The sequence below is a fragment of the Eulemur rufifrons genome, chromosome 1, assembly GCF_041146395.1.
Source record: "Eulemur rufifrons isolate Redbay chromosome 1, OSU_ERuf_1, whole genome shotgun sequence".
Classification (NCBI taxonomy): Eukaryota; Metazoa; Chordata; class Mammalia; order Primates; family Lemuridae; genus Eulemur; species Eulemur rufifrons.
Window position 1 is genome coordinate 47,438,141 of NC_090983.1, and position 20,279 is coordinate 47,458,419.

Sequence of the window (20,279 nt, forward strand, 5' to 3'; positions counted from 1 at the left end):
TGTAAAGCATCTTTTCAAAGACTTAAATGAAGTCTGGCATACAAAGAGAAAAATGTAAGACAAGAGAAACTTTCTATCTCACAGAAAGATCCTACTCCCTCTAACATAATCCTCAGTGACCTTGAGGAAACATTCCTGGGCTAAACACGTAAAGCAGATTTCTTCAGCAACTGCAAGGCTAGGCTATGGCTCTGAGGTCACTCAACACATGTCTATTGGGCTCTCTAGATTTATGCACATACACTAGTTTGTGCCATTTGCAGAAAATCAACAGAAACCTTTAAAAATGTTTGACCTTACATGCAATTTAAAAACATTTAACAGTTTTGAATTGACAGGTCTTTACATCTTTCATAATGGGAAATATCAGAATACACTGCAAGTTAAATGATTCTTCCAGAGAACAAATTTAACTTGACCTCCCTAAATGGCTACAGATTTGACACACCATTTAGAAGACTGGAAGGAAATACTTTGATTTACTTGTTCTCTAAAGCAGTGCTGTTCAGTAGAAATATGTCACATATGTAATTTTAAATTTTCTAATAAGCACATAAAATGGCAAAAAAGTGAAATTAATTTTAATAACATTTTTATAGCCAAACATATCCAAATACTGTCATTTCAACATGTAATAAATATATAAAATAAAATCAATGAAGTATTTTACATTCTTTTTTTTGTACTAAATTTTCGAAATCCAATGTGTATTTCACATTACAGCACATGTCATTTTAGACTAGCCACAACTGAAGTGGTCAACAGCCACATGGGGCCAGTGGCTACATTACTGGACAACACAGCTCTTAAGTAATACTTTGAGATCTGACACACCACTATCTCCTTAAAATTAGTTTACATTCATGTTTTCTGTTTGAACTGAAATGAAATGGTTATGATTACAAGTATAAGCAAAACCGTTAATTCACTGGATAAATCAGGATCAGATCACCTTATCAGAGGATCCAGTTAACACATACAATAAGAAGCAATTGGATTATACCCTATTACATCTCAAGTAGACTTCAGAGAGAGGGTCTGATCACAAATGAACAGAACTTGTAGCAAAAATATAGGTTAGACACTTAAAACATTGTCCTATCAAACTGTAGAACAGCCTTATTTCCAACAGCCACTCTCATTCTCAAGCACATCTCTCTATGCAAATTATAATATTGTTTCTAAGTTCGTCAAATTTTGTACAAAAACCAGAACACTACAGATGAAATGAAAAAAATTACTGGGGAAAAAATGATCAACCAGCAACTTTTAATGGATCTTATACCAACCAACAATCTCATTCTGCCTAAGTTCCACTAAAATGAATTCTCATTTATTTACTGTTTTTCACACACATATTTCAACTACCAAAATTACTGAGAAATTTCCCAAGCAATTAGGACATTTGCTTAAAATGTAAATAATTCCGACAATGCATTCTCTAGAAAACTGAAACCATTAGCGTAGCACATAAAATCTGTCCTCAAAGCAAGTTACTGACTAAATCAAACAGAAACAACTATACTCTTGTTTACTGCATTTACATTTTGTAACACCACATTCAGCAATTTCTAAATTTGGGAGGTCAGTTCAGATAGCACATAAGCAGTACCTTTTAAGCTTAACAAAATTTTAGAAGTTTCTGCAATATACTTCTGAATAAACACACTCTACCAGAAATACAACAGAACAGAAATCAACCGTATTCCTACTAATCTCAGCAAGAAGCACGAAAGTAGTATATTCATAAATCCACAATGTATGATATATGCTAAAAAGTATTTTTTCCTCCCAATTTTATTTAATTCACCTTAGACAATGTTTGTCTAATGCAGTTGCAAAGCTGTAAAGAAGCAAATGTAGCCCCTTCTGCTGCACACATATCCAGGAGCAATACATAAATCTCTTGATATTTTTTCACAATTTGAAATCAAAACAACAAAATTTATTTCTTACCTGCAGTTAGGAGGAGGATCAAGAGTTATTTCAGCTAGCTCCTTCTGAATTCTGTTAGTGAAATGAGAACAGACAAAAAGGATTTGTGAGGTAGTCTACAGAATAACCAGGGAATTACACTGCCCTCTACCACCATGCAGTTAAATGCAAGGCTGGCTTTGCCTTCAGTAATGCTAACATGGCTGCTTCCTCTTTGTTCTCAGAGGCATAACCCAAATCCCTTAACAGAAACTTTGCAGCTTTTTTTCTCACTTGCTACTGTAAATAAGTAAGTCATTTACACCTGATTTAAGAAATAGTCCTCCACTAGTACTCAGCAAAGGATATAAAATCTATTGTAAAACACTTTTTAGCAAAGAAATTCTCTTTTCAAGCTTATATGCAAATGAGACAAAAAGGGAGGAGGGAAAGCACTAGAATATTTGACAATGACTTCAAGTCACTTTTACTGAGGTAAAAATTAACAGGCCATCACGGGAGCACATTAACAGTTTTGATAATATTTTACCCGTCCAAAAAAACTTTAAAATTTACAAATATCTTTACTAGTAAAAAAAAAACTTCCAAAGACTATTTGGTATTGTCATTTAGCCATTTCTGATTTTCCCTGATCTTAGACACAGCACTTAAATTTAATAAATTTTGAGAGAAAGGATAAAATAGACCCCTGAGCTAAGGGGGGGGGGGGTGGAAGCAGTTCTTTGATTTTATTCAAATTTAAGATGCTTTCAAAACTTAAGACATGTTTAACATGTTCCTCAACAAGATTACAAAAAATGAAGGAGGATATTAAATTATTTCAAAGACTGCTGCTATTCAATAAAATATTCTCATTATTAATACTTGATTACTGATATGATAAAGGTAAAAATTCATAGAAAAGTAAGAGTATTTCTGAATTACCACAAAATGCAATATTTTATCAGTTTCTATATTTTCTTTTTCCTTTAGTTGTAATATGAATAATCTAGTGCAGTAGATACATTTTATGAATAATTACTAGAGTTTATGGATACTCCACTACTACTACCACCACTGATGAAGTCCCAGTGATTGAATCTTTTTTTCACTCTCACAGAAAATACAAATCAACAGGAACCAAGTGATCTTTCACTTATATTCAACAAAATGTTTCTTCTGTTGTTGAGTATTAACGTGCCAAGCACATCCACAAGTTTTAGAGTGAAGAGGCACAAGGACAATTAAAGTTTCCAATCACCAAGTGACACCAAAAATTGTAAATGGCGACTTGTCAGTGTTTTTCTGCCCTTACAATAACACAGAGGAATAATCACAACTTTACTACAAAAAGTTAAACCTGTGATGCATGATTTAAAGTTGTGTTTGTAAAACTGGAAGCAGACTTGGAGCACAATTTTAAATCTGCTTTCAAATATAGCTAAGGCCTGGAATTTACAAATTTGCTAGCAAATGTGATCATTACTGATCATTAAGTTTCATGGAGAGGCACTGCTAATCTCTAGAAGTGTCAATTTCATTAAATAAAAGTATGACCCATAAAAGGAAACATCCCCAACGTACCATCTAATTTGGGTTCACCAAATTTTCCTTGCCAACTCCTTAAACAATTTATCAGAATGCTAGTCTAATCTCTACCCAAGTACACTCTTATGAAGTTACCAAAGTTCAGAATAAGTTTGCTTAAAAGTATAATTCTAGTGAGGTCGCTTATATACTACCTAAAGAATGACAACTCATTCAAGTATGACTAAAACTGATCATGAAGTAAATACTTCTTAACTCTTGCTTCTGATGTAAAACCAACAAAATCGTCCAACCACTTGGCAGACAACCTGACAATGTGCTCAATCATTCTTTTACACATTACCTTTTAGCACTAGTGGATAACTTAGCAGTGGTTTTGCTAGAGAGTTTGGTGTTTTTCTTCTGTTGGGTGGCAGAAGGTTTTCTTTCTTCTTGTTCTTCAGGCTCTGGAGCGGCTGGGTCTCGCTGGTCCGCATCTGAACTGCCACTGCTTGTGCTGGGGCTCTCATCATCGGACCTTTGCCTATCACTTGACATCTTGCTGAAGTTATCTCTTGGAAAACTTTTAAAGAGAATGGGAGTGAAAGGAGAAAATGTTAAATCTAAGAAATAAAAAAACAGCATTTTCTTCTCTTAGTATTCACCTAAAACCGTATTTTAATAAAAAAGCTTCAAAAGTATTCACACTTATTGTACAACAAGGTTATAGGGGAGGTGATGTGTCTCACAACGCCAGCGTTCAGGGATTTACTGAACTCAAGTTAGAAAACCCACTCACATTTTTTTCCATCTCTTGGACAATCTATCAATTGTCTACTTTCTCAAAAGGCATGAAACAGATTTGCCAAGGAACTTAGGCAACGAGCATTAATAACATATGACACACTGTAAATAACAGATCTCGCTGAAAAATGCTAAAAAGTCACTAATAACGTCTAAATATTTACACACTGACATTGGTCAAAGCTACCAAATTCCCTTTCCGAGAGGAAAACACACCCTGTTAATCGCCCATATGCTTATTTAAGGTGGCGATTTCTCCTCTGTGCACGTAAAGGCTTTAAACACAACACTTAGAAATTTAAAAATCAACTAACAAGCTGCTCTAGTTGTTTCCACGGCCAGCAGAGAAGATTCATCCGGCCAAGACCGAGCTGCCACCCTGGGAAAAGCAGAATCCAAACTGCACCTTCTGCAAAGCTCCCAATGCCACCAAGGTTCCTCGCTCAATTTTTACATCACGGACCGACATTTTGTCCAAAATAACGAAAAAAAAAAAAGCCAGAGGAAAAACAAACAAACAAAGCCCCAAGAAGTACAACAAATTTCCGCGCCCGCGGAGGCGAGCCGCGGCCGGCGGCCACGCAGCTCCGCGGCCTTTTGTGGGGAGGGCCGCGCGGGGGCCGTGGGCAGCGCTCGCCGCGCCGGGCGCCAAGTGATGCGAGCAGCCTGGCCGGCCCCGCCGCGGCTCGCGGACACCGGCGGCGCGGGCGCCCGGCGCGAACAAAGCTGCCCGCCCCCGCCCCCGCCCCCTCCCCCACCGCCGCCGCCGCCGCCCCGGCCGCCCCCCACGCGGCCCCCCGGCCTCGCCGCCTTACCTCGGCCGCCCGCCCGGCCCGCTCGCGCGCCGCTACGGTGTGGGGGAGGGAGAGAGAAAAAAACCCTTCCTTAAGGAAATGGAGGCAGCTGGGGGGGGGGAAGGGGGGGGAGGGTAAAAAAGAAGCCGAGGAGGCTCTGGCCGGGGAGTGTGGAACATTGAAAGTCGGAGGGGGTTGTGTAGTGCCGGGCTCCGGCCGGAGGGTGGCGCCGCCCAGCGCCTTCGGAAAAAAGGGGGGGAGGTGGGAGCTCGGCTGGGCGAGGGCGCGAGCTCCCTGCGAGGCGGAGGGGACGCGGGAGACCCCCGCGCGCTGTGGCCTCCCGCCGCCGCCGCCGCCGCCGCCCGGCTCGACTCCTCCGGGCCGCGCAGTCAGCAAGTTCCGAGGCGAGCGCGGGGGGAGGGGCGGGCGCGGCGGCGGCGGCGCGCGTGCTCGCTGCTTGCCTGGCGGAGGGGCGCGCGCCGCCGGCGGCCGGCGGGCGCGAGCTGTTCCTGCGCGCTCTCGCGCGCGCGCTCTCCGCGCCTCCCTTCACCCGGGGGGCGCACGCGTCCGCCCGCGCGCGGCCAGGACAAAGAGCGCGGCAGGACCCGGCGGGCTGGCCCCTACCGCCCTTGGCCGCGGAGACCGTGCCAGAGAAGGCGGGGGCGCGGGCGCCGTCTCGCGGGGCCGCCGTGCCGCGGGGTGGCTTCCGGCCTGGGCCAGCCTCTAGGGCGAGGCTGCCCATTGGGCTTCCCACCTACCCAGGACTGGCTACATCGCCTCAGCTGCGCAGGGGCCGCTGGGGGACCCCGGGGCCCCAGGACCTAGGCAAGGTCCCTGGGCGCTTGGTTGGGAGTCCGCCTCTGCCCTGGAACTAGTGGGTGTTGTTGAGGAGGCCAGCACGGAGGCAGAGGAAAGCTGCCTCTTGCCCCTCAAGGGAGCTAGAGGAAGGGGCATTGAGGGAGGTAAAAAAAAAAACAAAACTGGAGACTAGGGGACCAGTCTGTTTCTCTTTGGCTCACAGCCTGCAACTGTCGCTGCCAAAGGGGACTATTTTTCGGATGGTTTAAAAGCTTAAAAATCCAAAACAATTTTTTAAATGTCCCGCTCAAGATTTTAAAAACTGGGGGCGAGGAGTTGAGCGGGGGAGGTCGAGGGCTAAAACTTGACACTTTCCTGTGGTACTGTTTTCTGCCTTGCACGGGAGATGCCAGTTCTGGTAAGAGAAGCCCTAAATGATGTTAGATAAGAATGTCCACCCAGAAAGGCTTCAGATAGGGACAGTGAAGGTTAGTTTTGTTTGTTCTCCCAGTCTTTTTGCAGAGTCTCCAGGTGGACTCTGCAGTTTTTGCCCGGGGCACAAAGTAGCCAAAGTACAAAAACTTCCTGTTTGCAGCCCAGACCTTCTTCAGCTACTGAGAACTTGTTCCAGTGATGGAGGCTCGAAGGAATTTGTGAATTCCTCTCCCACAAGTGTCCAGGGGCAGGGGTGCTGGGAGAATGTGGAGTTCACAGAGAGAGGGAGAATGGCAGAATTATAAGAGATGAACCAGAGTTAAAGAACAGAAGAAAAGACTGAATGAGCCAACATACTTTTCCTGCAAGTAGAAAAGTTTTGGTAAAGGGTTGCTCACAACTCTAAAGAGTAAGTTATATATATGTAATTTTCCAAAAACACATTCAGTGAACTTTAGGGCTTTATGCTGCTGGGTGCTAGACACACAAACATTCAATTACTGTGTGACTAAACCCAAGTCTCCCTACTCGGTGCTAAGAGCTCCCAGTGCAGAAAGGGAACAGTTGATTAAAGTTCACCAGGTTCATAAGGACGAAGGGTATTCCATTCAGAATGAACAGAAAGAATGTCTTTCCTATCTCAACAAAGAGGATGGTCTGTGTGCAGAGGAGCATTCTGATTTGGCTGGATCAAAGTGTGCTTGTGGGAAGAACTTGTTAGTGAAAATACAAGCACAGGGTTCCCCCAGCTTTCACAATGTGATGCTATACAGCAAAAGCCAGCCAATTTGGAGTTTGAGCTTTGTTTGGAATGAGGAGCTGTAAATGGAAAGCTATATATTCAGAATAGGTTCTTTTAGGAAATTTAATAGCACAGGAATAGCCTGAAGGCCTAAATGCCAATTGCTGATGGGATTTGGGTGGGGCCAGGAGGTTGGAAGATAAAGATATTTAGTTGTGTTGTGGTAGCATCTTCTATGGAAGAAAGGGTATTGGGCTGAAAAGCAAGGGCCCTAGATTCTAATCCTTATTCTACCAAGTTTATATGCCTTGAGGCAAGTTATTTATTTCAACTTAATTTTTCTCCTATGTAAAAGGAGATTGTATCAAAGGTTCTAAGTCCTCTCCTGCTTAGAAATTTCGTGATTCTTTGGTGAATTTGAAGTCATGGAGTTTCACTCAACAGAATATTTAGGAACTATTGAATGCTTTGGAAGATGGGTTGTTCGTGCTCTTACTGAGCTCAATGTGTAGTGGGGGAGCCAGAAATGTAAGGCTACAGAATGAGAAGTACCATATTAAAGGTGTAAACAATGAGAATAAAGCATTCTTAATTGTCAATTAATAATTAGTAATGGAATTATTAATTCAGCCTGGAGTTGTGGAATATGGGGTATAGGTGAAAAAAAGAAACACTGGGCTGGGCCTGCAGGGATTAATAGGGCCAATGATAACATAGATAATATAGATAATACTCTTGGCAATACCTGGAACTTAACAGCTGTTCAATAAATAATACCTACCATATTGTTAAAGTCACCATAAAGAGAACAAATGCCCCCAGAAGGTTAGGGAGAGTAGTGGCCTGCCCCCACAGTGTTGGGTGCCCAGCTGCCTTCATTCAGCTTACCAAATGGGTTGTTCAGATGATTCTTTTCAGCTCACAGATCCCCTCCAAGGTAATATGACCCCATCACCCTGACCAGAAGCAACTTGTAAGTTATGAATTGCTTCGAATGTGAAGATCTTCTTCACAGGACAACCCTGCTTTATTACTATTTTCTCTCTTTTTTGAGGGCTATGTCTATTCTTAAAATTAGAGATCATATTTTGTAGACACTCTGGGGGCATACAAATTTGTAATCTGTATGTGCAGTTATCCTATAAAATATATAATAAAAAAAATTTTCCATAAGGATCCTCAAGATAGTACCACAATGCATACCCCAGCTCCCTCAAGATTTTTCTCTCAGTCTCTTTTTTTTCCTCCTGGTGGTACGGAGTCCTGCCAGTTTCTCGCCTACAACCCTGAAAAGGGTAGAGGTAAAAAGAAAGAAACTGAATCCAATTGCAACAGATATTAATATTACCACAATTACCTCCTTTCTACTTTTCTACCAAATGTGACCAAAAGAGACCTGTCCTTATATAAGTAAGGGCAGACAGGCAGGCCTCAGAATCCATTACACCTCCCTAGTTTGAGAGATGCTTTTCCTGAGCCTTTCAGTGGGTCTCAGTGTTATCTATATACATAAGTATATGTGTATCTAACCAAGATTATACAGGATATATCACAGAGTTACCTAAGAAGTTTCTGAATTGAGTGATCATGTAAGCCAGGGTGAGGCTGCAGATCTTAACTCACCCACCATGGCCAGCAGCATAATTCGTACATAATAGATGTAGAATAAATACTTACTAATTTGTTTTGTTGATTTTAGGGTGCTTTGTTTCCTTCCACTCAGTATCCCTTCATTTTACCCACTTCTTTTTTTCTCTGTTTCTGATGCTTTCCATTTACATATATCCTTCCATCCTCTTGCTATACAATTTTCTCTTTCTACCCATACAAACTGGATCAATTTAACAGGAAGGTATTTCTTGGCCCAGCCTTAGTTTACAAAGCCATACTTGCCAATATTAGTCCTGGTGTCTCTGTACCCCCCAAGGTCCAAGGCACTACTCGGCATCTAGGTATGTCTTCATTGTGTCATGTGTGGCAAACCTGCTGTGTGCCGGACCAGGAGCTGGCCCCTGGATATGGAAAGGTGCATAAGCCTTGGTTTCACTTCAAGGATTTCAGATTAACTCACTAATCATTTCCTGCTTTTCTCCTTTGAGATGACTCTAAGGAAGGGTACATACCCAAAAAGGCTCATGTGTTTATAAAGGGTTCCTACACATGAAACAAAAATGTGGGTACCTTAGAAGGGCAAAAGGCATGAAGAGAAAAAATTTTAAAGAAATATTTATTTAACATTATAAAAAAAAATTTAGCCTTATTAGTTATCCAAAAAGGAATATTAAAATTAGATACCTATCAAAATGACAAAAACAGTTTTTAGTGATTATAATCATTGCTGTCAAATCGGTTAAAAAAAACTTTTCCGTTTGTCCATTTCCAGTGGCAGTGAAAGTTGGTACAACCCTTTTGAAAAGCAATTGGGAAATTTTATCAAGAGCTTTAAATGTGGTTATACTCTTTGACCAAATTTCTCCATTTCAAGAAATGTATCTTAAGGGAACATTCTAAATGTCAGAAAAAGTAACATTGAAAAATTGGAAATATCCAACTACAGAAAAATGATTTACACAAACTAATTCACCCACGCTATGAAATTTGCAGTCATTAAAATAAAACTTGTGAGCAGCAGGCAAAAATACAAAAGCAGATTATGATAAAATGCTACTGAGGGTAGGATTTTGTCTATTTTATTCCCTGAAATCAGAGTCTGACTCAATGCCTTGCAAGGTATCTAGCACAAAGTAAAGGCTCAACTAATATTTGTCAAATGAATATGCACCATAATTTTACAATTAGCAAGACAAAATGTCTGAAAGAAGAATACTCCAAAACGTTAATTATACTTAGATTTTAGAGTGACTATGAATAACCTCTTTTCCTTTTTTTAAAATTCAGTATTTTTCTAATTTTCTTTAATGAGCAGGTACTACTTTTATAATGAGGGGAGAAAAATGTGAATAAACGCAGAGATATAGATTTGGTAAAAATAAATGCTGTTTTCTTTTAAGGTTTTTTAATTAAGTTCTTATATAAATTTTAAAAAATGATGAAAGTTCTAGCAGACTGTTTTAGAATTTGTCAAAATTTTAAAGTTGATGTAAGAAAAAATAGAGGAGAGCAATTTTAAAATCCGGAAAAAGCCATGTGAGGAAACGCCACATTAAAGAAAATAGTAAGCTCTGGTTCAGGACAGATAGGTCACTGAAAAAGAAGTAACCAAGAATTAGACAATTTAATATATAGCAAATGAGATTTTACCTGAAACACAGGAAAAAAGGATTATGCAATTAATGACTGATGTAACAAATTAGCAATTTGGAAAAAGATCACTTAGAACCATGCCTTATATCACACATCAACAAAATTACAGATGAATTCAAGAGTTTTTAAAAGGTCACTCCTTGAAAAATTAGAATAATTTGAGTACTTAATATATAGAGAGGAGTTATGATATACTATGCTAACAAGCAACAGAAAAAAAATCACAGGAAAAAATATGTATTTTACCAGGTACAAAAATTGAATCCTTAATATGCTTTCCTATACATACACACACACCAAGTTGAAACAACAGACTAGATAAAATGGTTTGTATTATGAAAAGGGACTAGTATATATCACATATAATATTGTATAGGCTTATGAAAATATCAAAACATCACAGATAGTTAAACATGTTAGAGATTCAAGGTTATTAAACTGTATGTAAAAGAGTATTGATCTTTACCTTTAAAAAATGTAAGACAGAGATATTAAGATGAGGTACTACATTCTTGCCCACAAAATTTGCAAATCTAAAAACTGTAATGCCAAATACCTGTGAGAGTATTATGAGAAGGGCACTTTCCCATATTGCTGGTGGCTTTGTAAATTGATAGAACCTTTTTTGGGAAGCAATTTGGCAATGTGTTTCAAGAATCATAAAAATGTTCATATCCTTTAACCTAGTAATTCTACTTCTGGGAATCTATCCTAAGGAAATAATCCAAAATATTTTTCAAATACTATATGCCTGATAATGTTTATCCCAGTGTAATTTATACTATATAAAAATGAAAACCACTCAAACTGTCCAACATAAGGGCTGTGCTTTAGTAAATTATGGTTCATTCATTCAATGGAATATGATACATGAATATAAAATGGTGAGTATCATAACTAACATTTTTACTATTAATTTGTCCTTGGTAAATCCTTTTCTGTGAGATCAGCTCATGTCCTGCTTAGTAAATAAAACTAACAAAAGATATCACCCACCATATTGTTTAATTAATATTTTTACTTAACATTGTCACTTAAATTTTCCTGAGATGCTTTACAATATCTCATGTGTAAAATCAGGTTAAGTGTATGCTTACTGCTTCAGAAAACAAAATTGTATGCACAATGATTGAAAAATGTATAAAAGAGATTTGGATGAAATATGCAAACAATCATTTTGGATTAAGAAGCCTGATTACTTGTGATTCCCGCTACCTCTTCTGTATTACACAAATGGTTACCTAATTGGAAAAGACCCAATAAGGAACAATATGCTTTCATTTGGGGCTGCAAGTAAAGTAGTTTAATTTGACATGATAAACAACTTTATGTTCCAGTTGAATATCTCTATAACTAAAAAAGCAAAACAAAATATTTTTTAAATGGGCATGTTTCTATGTCAAGAGTAATTCTTTAGTTCTTTTTTTTTTTTTTTTTTTTTTTAGGGCCATCTAGAGGCTCATCATAATTCATAAAAGATCTCAAAGGTATGCCTAGTAAAGTGTCAAAATGCATATGTTTTTAACTTCTCTGGATTGTAATATCCCAGAATAACTCAGCTAAAGTAAACATCACAAAGCGATGTGAGTGGGTTAAAAATGGTGATAAATAATTTTCAATAATATATACTCTGTGTGTGGTAGAGATAAGGAGCCTATCCAATTTAGGCTCATAAAGTAGTGGACACTTAGTACTTGTAATCCAAGAAGAGGATGTTGAAGTACTGGACTTTTTCACACAAGGAAATTGAGGATCAGAGGCACTAAATGATATCACTAAAGTCTTAAAGATAGCTCTTGACAGAGCTGTAGATAGAACTTTGGAATTCTATGCCCATTTCACTATACTGTCATATCCAACAGGGCAGATAGCCCAGTTTCCCAAGGCACCTCCTCCTGTCGAGATTGTCAAAAGGATGTAATCAGAAAGTTCTTGTGTCAGTGTAACAGTCTTTTCTCATCTTGTTCATAAGCATGAAAAGGACCTTCTCTGATAAGATAGCATAAAGTTGATAATCCTGTTATAATTATTCATAACATTCTATATATTCTATATAACACCACAGTTTATAAGTAAATATTTATTTGTGTGATTATTTCTGTAATATATTCCCCCTACTAGAATGAGGGTAGGTCCTATCCTATATCTATTTGTTGTGCCTAGGACAATGCTTTTAGTAAATAATTCCTGAATAATGATCAAGTCACCTTAATTCACTCTCAAAGCTAATTGAAGGAAATATTATAGAATAACAACAAGAAGTAAAATGATCTTTTCACACTGCTTAATATGTTTATGGAACCGATTTTCATGAAAGGTAGCATAAGTCAAGCATACCAGAATACCAAGGTATTTCGAGAAATTAAAGGACAGTAAGTTCATACATTTGAATAAATTATGGATGTTTGGTATATGACCCTGACTTCAGAGATAAATGTCAAGGGAACAGTGACCACATTTTCTCACTAAACTAATAGAACCATGGTCAGAGAATGAATATAGGGCTCTAGACTTATGTTCTTTTGTAAAAATATAGTAGGGCAGCAAACATTTTCTAACTTGTTTAATAAAATAGCTGCATAGAAAAGATCAAGTTATATGTTCTATAAAGCTAAATTCTGGCAATTAAGACTTAAGTCAAACAACTTCAATCAATCTCAGACTCATTGGCAGAGGAATTTAAAAGGACTGATGGAAAATAAAACTGTTACACATTTGGTCAAACTTTCTCTACCCCTTAATCAAAACATTGTGGTCATTGACCCAGAAACCTGGTATCTTGCATTCTACTTCTGTTTATAATGTTTCAGCCTTCTAGATGCCAGTTTCTTCATCAGTACAATGAAAGAGTCTGGAAGTCCTTTACAATTCTGGAATCTCTATGATTTAGGCTCTTGTTTAAATAAGTGATGTTGAACATACTGAATTAACTAACATGGTTTGTAGCCTTTTTTTTTTTTTTTAACACTAACGGTGCTTAAAGGCAAGACTTATGCTAGCAATGATTTAAGGCCATATGTATCCACATAAGTTGATTAACTGTTAAAATTCAATTTGGCTTTTAAAAATTTGAATGTCTTTCTTATGTAAAGGATACCATAACCAGCCAGCCACCTTCCATTCCCCCGTTATATTGGCTATATGAACATATGAATGTTCAAATCAGCTGTCAATTTGAATGGGAAAAAATATATCAGCAATTCTAGTTATTTGGAGTTTTGTAAAGAAAATAATTAATGTCATTTTTCATTTTTAACAAGATTATTTTATCAAGTAAGATTTCTATTTCCTGGTCAGATTAACTTAATTTTTTTCCTTATCTCTAGAAAAAATTCTTTAAAAAAAAGTTGTAACTTACTTTGTGTGCATTTCTGCTATACACACAAAAAGCACAACAAAACTGATCTTAGAAAATACAATTATTTGCATATCTGAGACTTTATTCATTTAAAAAATGTAGCAAATATCTTTCAAAGGACAAATCACAATTGAAGAAGGTATGTGCCTAACAAGATATGATATCATCTCTGCTATACAGGCCTTATAATCTAGGAAGATGATTTGAGAGGGAGGGCCTCGAGGTCTAAGGACAGGAGCTTGCTGCCTAAAAGCAATGGCAGAATTTCTTATGCCTATTTTTTATGCAATAAACAGCCCTTTAGAATTGTGCTATTATTGCCCCCAAAGACATTAAAGGAGAGGACAGAAGATGTGAAAGGCTTATTTATATGCTTGTTCAACGAATGTTGAGTACCTACCCAACAATTGAAAAACCTGTATTTTTGAAGGTAGGTAACACATCCTTCCACACACATACACATGCACACACATGCACACACACAGAGCAGCCTCTGAAGAAGTAGGCATTAGTTAACTGGAAGAAAACAAACTTTATCTTAGGAGAATTATATGGTTAAAAAGCAGCAGTTGAATTTTTTTTCACACTGTGGTAGGTTATCTTTTTTTTTTTTAAGGAGAATAGAATTCAGAATTTAGCCTTTCACCTGAGATACTTCAGATGTTGGGCTCTCCTGCCCATTCCCTGCCATCATTATTGTGTCTGCAGTGCCTAGCACTCTGTTGGAGCTCAATAATTATTTGTTGGATAAATATAGCAAACACTTTTATAGCACTTACCATATTTTATTTATTTATTTATTTTTATTTCAAAATATTGTGGGGGTACAAATGTTTTTGGTTACATGGATTGCTTTTGTAATGCTTGAGTCAGGGCTATAAGTGTGCCCATCACCCAGATAGTGTTCATTATAACCCTTAGGTAGGTTTTTGCTCATCTCTTCCTCTCCCTTCACCCCTGGTTGATTTCCACTGAGTTTTACTTTCCTCTATGCATGTGTGTGCTTATTGGTTAGTTCCAATTTAATAGCGAGTACATGTGGTATTTGTTTTTCCATTCCTTAAATACTTCACTTAGAACAATGGTCCCCAATTCCATCCAAATTATTTCAAAAGGCATTAATTCATTCTTTTTTATGGCTGAATAGTACTGCATGGTATACATATACCACATTTTGTTTATCCATTCCAGACTTCAAACTATACTACAAGGCTATAGTAACCAAAACAGCATGGTATTTGCACAAAAATAGAGACATAGACCAATGGAACAGAACAGAGAACCCAGATATAAAACCATCCACATACAGCCAACTAATCTTTGACAAAGCAGACAACAATATATACTGGGGGAAAAAAGCCCTATTCAGTAAATGGTACTGGGAAAATTGGATAGCCACATGAAGAAGATTGAAACAGAATCCTTATCTCTCACCACTCATAAAGTTAATTCAACATGGATAAAAGACTTAAATGTGAGGCATGAAACAATAAGAATTCTAAAAGAAAATGTTGGAAATACTCTTCTAGATATCAGCCTAGGAAAAGAATTTATGAAAAAGACCCCAATGGCAATCACAACAACAATAAAAATAAATTAATAGGACTTGATTAAATGAAAATGCTTATGCACACCTAAGGAAATAATCAACAGAGCAAATAAACAACGTACAGAATGGGAGAAAATATTCACAAGCTATACATCTGATAAAAGACTAATAACCAGAATCTACAAAATGCAGGCAAATCAGCAAGGAAAAAACAACCCCATTAAAAAGTGGGCAAAAGACATGAACAGAAGCTTTTCAAAAGAAATAGATAAATGTCCCACAAACACATGAAAAAATGCTCAACGATGCTAATCGTCAGGAAAATGCAAATTAAAACCACAATAAGATATCACCTTACCCCAGTCAGAACGGCTTTTATTAAAATGTCCAGAAACAATAGATGCTGGCATGGATACAGAGAAAGAAATGCTTATACACTGTTAGTAGGACTGCAAATTAGTACAAACTCTACAGAAAATAGCAATTCCTCAAAGAACTAAAAATAGATGTAGCATTTGATCCAGCAATCCCACTGTTGGGTATCTACGTAAAGGAAAAGAAGTCATTTTATCAAAAAGATACATGCACTCAAATGTTTGTTGCAGCACAATTTACAATTGCCAAAATGTGCAATCAAGCCAAGTGCCCATCAATTCATGAGTGGATTAACTTACTGTCTTTTATGCTCTCTTTTGTATACATCGACTCATTTAATACTCTCAATAACCCCAATGAGGCAGGTTCTGTTATCATATATTAATGTTACAGATGAAGAAACTGAGGCACAGAGAGATGAAGCAATGTGTTAAGATCACATGACTAGTAAATATTGGATACTGACCCCAGCACCCATGTTCTTGGTTGCCATGCTCTGCTACCTCTGAAGAAATGAGAAGATGGGAAGGAGGTGGAACTGATAGCATCATTGGTCCAATAGTTGGCATTAAAAGGATTGAGACCTCTGGGACAAGCTGGAGATGCTGACAGCCAGTGAAAAGTGGGGAAGTGTTGTGGTTTTAGGTGTACCCAGGGGGGTGGACAGTCTTTGGATAGTGGGATTGAGAGCGACTGTCCAGTAAGGAAGAAACATGTAAGGAAGCTGCAGTTAAAATAGAAACAATTTGTGGTCCTTCCGAGCAATTTTTCTTTTACCAATCTCCCGGTAGTTCATTCTCTTTCTTTATGCCATTCTCTTCCTTTGTCTCTTTTCTCTACTATCCCTTTTAGCCTGTTATAATGTTGACCTAAATTTTAAATTATTGTATTTATTAAATCAAATGTATATATCATCCTGCTCTCTCTCTCCACTTCCATTAAAAGAAAGCAACTAAAGTTGTTATATTTCCAAATTGTTCCTTATTGATGTGGAACATGCAGGTCAGTGACTCTTAACAGAAGGAAAGTCCCCCGCAAGTGGACTAACCCTTAAAAAGTAAAATATTATGAAAAATAAAACTTGGTATTCTGTCATGTCAATATTAGAAGAGATGACCAAATCTTAAATACAAAACATTTCCTCTTGAAATTTAACAGTTTCTTTTAAATTTTAAAATTATCTCCAAGTTTAGATTTAGGAACATTTTCACATTGATTAGACTCTTTATAATAAGAACAAAAAGTTCATGTATACCTAATATAGGCTGAGGAACAATTTATAGAATGCTGAAATTTCTGAGTTTCTATAAAGAACACCAAAATACTGATAAGTTATATTTGTGAATTTAACTAAGTGAGTATATAAAAATAATAGTGAGTCATTTAAAGGAATTGACTGGGGGAAATTCCCGGCATTACCAGGCAATCTGTGCCTCCTGTAGTACCAAGTGTTTGCATTAATGACTTAATCTAAGTATACTGACTCTAATCAGTAAAACAGTGCAAATATCTACATATCTCTCTATGTAAATATGTATGTATCCACATACATATACATATGTGTGTGTGTACAGATCGTCAATTTGCTACAAGAATAAGCACTTGTTTGTTAAAGATACTATAGAAGAGGATAATTGCAGCATTCACAACCATATAACTTGATAAACCCATGTAACTTGGGTGCTACAAATATGAAATAAGTAAAAACCAGTATCAGGACTGCCGTCAGGAGCATATGCACAGGCTTTATATTGCCTGAGCTAAGTAGCTACAGTGTGTTTTAGTGTGATATGTGCAATATAAAATCCAAAAAAAAAGGGATTCCATTTTAAAGAGATTGATTTGGGGTAAGAGAAGGTGATACACTATTCATGTCTGTATAGCTTCTTAAAACTGATTTACTGCAGTGGCTTGTGGAAGTAACAGATGTTTATTTGAATGAATATTCATTTGCTGACATTGAGTCCCAGTAGATGACACTTTCCTCTTAAGAGGTCATATTTTCCTCTTACAGGGTGTTTGCTATTGCGGTTGCCAATTGTCTATTTAGAAGACATAACATTAAGGAGCTATGTAAAGTGGAGTATTGATGTATAATGATGTAGAATCTGAACCAGAGGTAAATGTGCTAATTAGAAACAGCAATAATGCCAGATATAAACATCATAGTGACTTACCTTAACTTTCTTGACAGCATCATGATAGCTTCTCATCAACCAATGATGCATTTTCTTTTAAATTACCTTATTATTACACCACTTGAGCTGTAAAAACATTTACTTAAGGAAGAACATTACCAAGCAGTGAGGTGACTTTAAATCACCATAGAAACCAAATAAAGAACTTCATTGCAAAGAAGCTTTAAAAATTATAAAATTCTCGGCCGGGCACGGTGGCTCACGCCTGTAATCCTAGCACTCTGGGAGGCCGAGGCGGGTGGATCGCTCGAGGTCAGGAGTTCGAGACCAGCCTGAGCAAGAGCGAGACCCCGTCTCTACTAAAAGTAGAAAGAAATTATATGGACAACTAAAAATATATATAGAAAAAATTAGCCGGGCATAGTGGCGCATGCCTGTAGTCCCAGCTACTCGGGAGGCTGAGGCAGTAGGATCGCTTAAGCCCAGGAGTCTGAGGTTGCTGTGAGCTAAAGCTGACGCCACGGCACTCACTCTAGCCTGGGCAACAAAGTGAGACTCTGTCTCAACAAAAAAAAAAAAAATAAATAATAATAATAATAATAAAAATTATAAAATTCTGTATGAATAGAAATTATTCCTATTTGGGGGCCTACCTGTATCTCTACCATTTGCTATATAAAAATCTTGCTTTCTTCTGTGTATGATTTTTGAGAAAACAGTGATATCAGAAGTACAGATAGCCTGTTACAATTGTTTGTTTCATAAGTTCATGCACTGGGGCCAGTTTATCATACCTAAAGTTACTTTGGCTCTGTAAGGGATTATTTTGGCAGAAGTTTTATTAGTGTGTCAAATTGTCTTTTATGAAACTTGGCCAGGGTTACTGCCCAAGATGGCAAATTATAAGTTTTAAACCTTATACTACACACTCCCACTCCCCTCCCCCAAGACAGTAGTACTATTGGATTTTATGGTGCTATGGTCCAAACACAAATTTGTTATAGAATTCCTAAAACAAATAAGATAATTTTAGGAACAGAGTTATAATGAGATAATGATCTGGTTATATTTTTTTGGTCCATGAAATGCCTAGAGTATTTGGCAACATAACTATGGTGTTATAAGAACAGATACAACATGCACATGGAAATCTGTAGCTAATTCAAAATATCACTGTTAAGCTATTTGAGTCAGCTTTCTTTCTCAAACTGACAGATGTGTCTTTTATTATCTAACTCTTTATATTAGTAGTTCTCAACTTCGGCTGCACATTAGAATCATCTGGGGATGATTGAGGAGCTTTTAAAAATCCTGTTGCACAGGCCGTCGTCCTCCAGATCAATTAAATCTTTAGCTCTGGGGTGAGACCCAGGCATTAGTATTTTTTTAAAAGCTCCCTCAGGTGATTCCAATGTATGATCAAGGTTGCTTTAAACAACTTAGTGGTAGGGATGATAAGAATCAGTGAGGTGGGAAAACAGTAAGAAAATAATGTCCTTTGCTAAATTAAAGAGTGAACATTAGTGATTGTTCAAATTGCTGTATACCAGTGATATGTAGAAAGATTATTATGTTCTTTTTTCTAATTCATTTGATAATCATAACTTCAGTTCCATCTATTATATGAGAGAGTAATTTTCCAGATTACAGAAATGTGTATCTATTTATTAAGATTGAAGTTCACCAGTGAATAAGTGGCCCCTATGTTCTAATCTATAACTATTTTTAATTTGTGGGGTTCTTTTTCCAAAAAAAGTGACCTTGGAAACAAAATATATGTGTATAATGCACATATTATTTTGTAGCCATGATGCAGAATGAATAATTTTCAAACGGTAATTGGAGGTGGCAGATGTCCTTGGGAAGATGATTTTAGCCATTTTCAGTTTAGGGAAAAAAGATAAATCTGTACTCTGTGCTATTACTCCTCAAATTATGTTCATTTTCATAAAGTATGCTTTCCAGAGGTATCTTAGAATTATCCAGTAAGAAAAATGAATTATAGTACAGACAGAAAAATTCCCCCTAACTTTAATGTAATTACAGTAAGTTGGAAGTAGTGATTTATTTGCTTAGATATAATCAGTGTAGACTATAGAAGACAGTATAGTCCAGGGATTATTAATAGATTCAAACAAACTGGGGCTCAAAACCTAGCTCTGCCCCTCCTAGCATGTATCCTGGAGCAAATCACTTAGCTAGTCCAGGGAGAAAATTTTTTTATCTATGAAAGGGGTCTATTTATATCTTTTGTGTAAAGTTGTTAGTTGTGATTGATTCAATCGGGGAAATGTTGACAGAGCCCTTACCGTAGTGGCTGGAACATAGTAAACCCTGCATAAATGCTAGTTAGTTTTAATTATTCAAGCAGGTTTTTTTAAAGCCTATTTTTCCCCCACTGTGGGAATACATATCTATTTTTTGTAACTGCCCACAGTAAACCTTTGCCATTTGTTAGGGCTTTACATAGTCTTACATTTAGGAATAGAATGGCCAGGAGTGTAAGTTTCTGCACAGATGTACTTACGGCTGTGTGAATGGAGTGCATAACCTATGAGGCTCATTCACTTACTGAGGAACC

At 37.5% G+C, this 20,279-nt stretch overlaps 1 protein-coding gene across 5 annotated transcripts in view; it reads right to left on the minus strand.

Annotated features, from left to right (window-relative positions):
* UBE2E3 (ubiquitin conjugating enzyme E2 E3) overlaps positions 1–5,688 on the minus strand; it is an 87,777-nt gene extending 82,089 nt beyond the window's left edge. Inside the window, exons 1-4 of one of the 5 annotated variants that reach the window (XM_069470157.1) lie at positions 5,501–5,688; positions 5,061–5,092; positions 3,806–4,024; positions 1,957–2,007 (exon numbers count right to left, since the gene is read on the minus strand). In XM_069470157.1, the coding sequence (XP_069326258.1) occupies positions 1,957–2,007; positions 3,806–3,999 (245 nt within the window). In that variant the 5' untranslated portion in view covers positions 4,000–4,024; positions 5,061–5,092; positions 5,501–5,688. Of the gene's footprint in view, positions 1–1,956; positions 2,008–3,805; positions 4,025–4,559; positions 4,968–5,060; positions 5,441–5,500 lie in introns of those variants that run through there. The other 4 variants (XM_069470166.1, XM_069470140.1, XM_069470148.1 and 1 more) reach the window with 4 other exon arrangements.
* Positions 5,689–20,279: the final 14,591 nt, after the last annotated feature.